This window comes from Lactuca sativa, chromosome 2 (assembly GCF_002870075.4).
Source record: "Lactuca sativa cultivar Salinas chromosome 2, Lsat_Salinas_v11, whole genome shotgun sequence".
Classification (NCBI taxonomy): Eukaryota; Viridiplantae; Streptophyta; class Magnoliopsida; order Asterales; family Asteraceae; genus Lactuca; species Lactuca sativa.
In genome coordinates, this window is record NC_056624.2 from 191,830,498 (window position 1) to 191,835,060 (window position 4,563).

The 4,563-nt window shown below is 35.4% G+C and overlaps 1 protein-coding gene and 1 non-coding gene across 2 annotated transcripts; both read left to right on the forward strand.

The window, feature by feature from the left end:
- The first annotated feature begins 227 nt into the window (after window positions 1-227).
- LOC111901459 (serine carboxypeptidase-like) lies at window positions 228-2,996 on the forward strand. Its single transcript, XM_023897310.3, has 7 exons — window positions 228-608; window positions 1,192-1,360; window positions 1,436-1,555; window positions 1,639-1,933; window positions 2,020-2,108; window positions 2,199-2,460; window positions 2,549-2,996. Exons 1-7 carry the CDS (start codon window positions 289-291, stop codon window positions 2,800-2,802), a joined length of 1,509 nt encoding a protein of 502 aa, XP_023753078.1. The 5' UTR covers window positions 228-288; the 3' UTR covers window positions 2,803-2,996.
- A 1,050-nt stretch (window positions 2,997-4,046) lies between these two features.
- Window positions 4,047-4,119, forward strand: TRNAF-GAA (transfer RNA phenylalanine (anticodon GAA)). The gene has a single exon. It is a non-coding gene; the product is annotated as a tRNA-Phe (tRNA).
- The last annotated feature ends 444 nt before the right edge of the window (window positions 4,120-4,563 follow it).

Here is a 4,563-nt window from a genome sequence, read left to right on the forward strand (position 1 = left end):
AGATTAAAGAAAAGAGTCAAAACTCAAATGAATACAAAATACAAATTTCTAAGATCGTGAGAGAACAAAGGAGGAAACAACATGATGCATTGCATGCAATATGATAACAAAGATACATTTCCATTTAATATATCCTTCACTATCCATTCTTTATAACACACAGTTAATGTGTAACGTGTGAAAAAATAGATTTCCAAATAATACAAAAAATCAAACACTATATATACCCCCAACACAAAGCTCACACCAAAACCAACCTCCTTTCATTCATCTTCACACACAAAAACAATGGCTTCTCCTCTTTCAATTCTCTCTCTCTTCCTCTCTTTCCTTCTCTTCAATTCTTCATCATCTTTAACCACCAACCCATCTTTACCTCTGAGAAAAACCGGCCACCAACTGATCAGAGACCTCAATTTGCACCCGAATCCTGAAGTCAACTTCTTTAACACACACACAACCTCTTTTGATGACAATTTTAAAGTTTCTGAATCCAAGATTTTTGAGAAACGATTGAAGTTCCCTGTTCATGGTGAACCTGGTGCAACTGTTAATGACCTGGCTCACCACACAGGATATTATCATCTTCAACATACAGTAGATGCAAGGTATCATATGTTAACATTTTTTTTTAATCTTTCTATTCAATGTAAGAAAAATTCCCATCTTATTCAATGCAAAAGATGCGGGTTTCTTTTTTCCTTGTAAGTCGTCGTTTCTTATGAAAAGAATTCCAAGCTATCATTTTTCTTCATGGGTTTTGATTTTTTAATCGGGGAATTTACCTACCCATGGAAAAAAATCTTTATGGTTAGGAAATTTTGGATTCTTTAGGTATTCGGTGCAGAGGTGACAGTCTTTTTATTCTATTGGTAGAGACTTTAAAGTAAGGAATCTTTGAAGGACATGTGGGTTGTGTCAAAATGTCCAAAAGCACATTCTAATGATACCCAAACAAGGGCACTACTGTCTTATTCTCTACTTTTAGGACAATCAATTATTGCCCATATGTTTTGGAAATCAAGGACCTTACATACAAAAAGAATTGAGGGATTTCCCGTTTTTGATTGGAGATCAAGATCCATTCATTTGGCCCATTTTTCTTCTACAAAGAACAGGACCCACAAAATTAAATCAAGAAATTGATGGATTTTGCAGAGGGACTAAAATTGTTAATGATAATGTTTGCAGGATGTTCTACTTTTTCTTTGAATCAAGAAAAGCCAAAGCTGACCCTGTGGTCATATGGCTGACAGGAGGACCAGGGTGCAGCAGTGAACTTGCTCTGTTTTACGAAAATGGTCCTTTTAAAATTACCAACAACATGTCTCTTGTCTGGAATGATTATGGCTGGGATAAGGTAACTTTCTGTTTTACTGCTTTAAGGAATTGTACTGTACAACTAACTCATCTAGTTTGTTTGACTTTGACTCAGGTTTCAAACATGTTATATGTTGACCAACCTACTGGAACTGGTTTTAGTTATAGTTCCAGTGGTGAAGACACTCGCCATGACGAAACTGGTGTTAGCAATGACCTCTACAACTTCTTACAGGTCTGTTGTTTATTCCTGGCAACACCGGAATCAGCAATTCCGTTGTTGAATCTAACTCTGTAATGACAATTGACATTTGACAGGCGTTCTTCATGGCTCATCCCGATTATGTCAATAATGACTTCTACATCACGGGAGAATCATACGCAGGACATTACATTCCATCTTTCGCTTCAAGAATAAACCAAGGAAACAAGAACAAAGAAGGAATTCATATAAACTTGAAGGGATTCGCAATTGGAAATGGGTTAACTGATCCGGGAATCCAGTATCAAGCATATACGGATTACGCTTTAGCCAATCATTTAATTTCGGAATCAGATTATAACCAAATAAGCCAACGAATCCCAAATTGTGAACAAGCAACCAAACGATGTGGTAATTAATCCCCTTCGTTTCTTGAATTTTGTTCATTTAGGCTCTATAATTGTAATTGTGTACGCATGTTATTGTGTTTATTTCAGGCACAACGGGAACAGATACATGCCAATCGGCCTTATATGTTTGCCAACAAATTTTTGAGGATATACTTTCGATAACAAACAATATAAATGTAAGAACTAAGAGAATCAAAATCTCACTAAACGTAGGAAATCGATTATTCTATTCTATAATGATTTTTTTTTTTTTTTTCTAATTGCAGTATTATGATATAAGAAAGAAATGTGAGGGTAACTTGTGCTATGACTTCTCAAGAGTGGAAACTTTTCTAGGACAATCATCGGTTAAAACAGCATTAGGGATACCAAAAAATATAGATTATGTTTCATGTAGTGATGGAGTGTATGAGGCAATGATGAATGACTGGATGAGAAATCTTGAAGTTGGGATTCCAGAACTTCTAGAAGAGAATGTGAAATTGCTTGTATATGCTGGAGAATATGATCTTATTTGCAATTGGCTTGGTAAGTTGACTTCAAGATGTTGACTATTAATTATCCGATTTTATTGAATTGAGTCAATGAGTCATTGACTAACATGAATGATTTTCAGGGAACTCGAGATGGGTTCATGCCATGTCATGGTCTGGACAGAAGGATTTTGTTGCAGCTTTGAATACTTCATTTTTAGTTGATGGAAAAGAAGCTGGGATTATAAAGAATCATGGACCTCTTACTTTTATTAAGGTTCATAATGCTGGACATATGGTTCCTATGGATCAACCTAGGGCTTCATTACAAATGTTGGAATCTTGGATGGCAGAGAAACTTAACCCTTTAAGGAAGGGTAAGGTTGCACGACTGTAAAAAAAAAGGTTTAATTTTGTTACAAATATACATGTAACAGTAGAAAGTATTTGCTGTTTGTGTGCATATTTTCTTAAAAGGAGGAAAAAGGTGGAAACTTTACTTGTAATTAGACAGCAATATTTATTGGGAATGTTATATGAAAGAAGCAAGAAGAAATTTGTTGACATAAATGATATGCTTTTGTTTGTTAATTGAATTCTGGTAAGATTATGTAAATAAGTACAAGCTTAACTTTTGAAAGTCAAGTTTATTAAATAGAAAAACATTGGAGTTACAAAACGAAAAAAAAAAAAAATTGGTCGATTTTGAATCTAGAGAATACATTGCTTGAATTCCAAATGGAGCAAACAGGTTTTCAACAACCATTCAATTGACAAATGTTTTGCTTCAAATGCAAAAGTTTGCAGGGTAAGCAATGAGATATGAAAACATAACTTCAAAGAAAAATCGCGCTTTTTGGAAGCAATCTTCAAAGAGGAAAAAAAAGAAAAAAAACATAGATACAAGACAAAAGATTTTAGCTTTTCTAGATGAGCATATCCAAGATTTCCTGTATAGCTCTACTCAATTCAACATTCGTTATATGTCAATTTCTCTTGTCTGAAAAAAGAATGATTGTTAACAAACAAAAATGTGGACCATTTATAACAATTTTCCTTTGTTGGATTACTTATTTCTAAACCTTAGTTCAGCAACTTTTAAAATGATGAAATAAAAGTTCTGATCGTCTTTTTCGTATGGGTAATTAGCAATTTTCTTCTTACGATTGATACTAACCGGAAAAAGGAAGAAGCTTGATGAAATCAAAGATATGTGGAGCAGAGCAACAAAATAGAACCCTAGCAGCGCTGTCAAGCACGAGCACCACAAACAACTTCGTCTCCGTCGTTAACGACATGAATTGAGAATACGAAATTGCCGTTAAGAAGGTTTAGAAGTAGAGCCACATTGAGGTGAGGATCAGCACTTGAGTGAAATTGCAGTGAACTCATTATAGATGGCGCCGCGGTGTTGGTTTCCGGGAGGGTTCTTTCAAAGAAAGAGCACATTGTGTAATACAAGGCGGTGTGATCAATGGTGACGGCTGTGTATATGGTGGTATTCCGTTTGTCCTCTTCCATGGCGATTGCTGATGGCCGGGGAACAACAAACTATGGTGAGCACATGGGTAAGATAGATGATTTATCAGCAACAAAACCAACTAACAGATTTATAAAATAAGTATTACATATAAACATCAAGCGGGGATAGCTCAGTTGGGAGAGCGTCAGACTGAAGATCTGAAGGTCAGGTGTTCGATCCACCTTCACCGCATTTTAATTTTCGTGTTTTCGTTTTAGTTACTTGACACAGTTTAGACCATAAGGTATATTTAACATACTTCTTATTTTTTCCCTGCATCTCTACTGTTATTTTTTTTTTCTCTCATTCTCTTTACAACATATTACATAAATAAATAGAAATATGTCATGGATTCATCTTAGATGCTTTAAACCTTCAACCTATAACTTCTTTTCAGAATTTTCACATATGGATCCACTTTAGATTTAAACATGGATCCATTTGAATTGAAGCAAGGGCTTGAACGAGGAGAGATATACATTGGTTTTCTCAAGTGACCACCCTCGTCATGTGGGGATTTTTGAGGTTGGGGCGGTGTACTATACCCCTACGGTTGGGGTGTCGAACGAGTAAAATTTTCGGGTTTCGGGTAGAACGGGTATTTCCTTAAGAAAATAATACCTGATACCCGTCCTA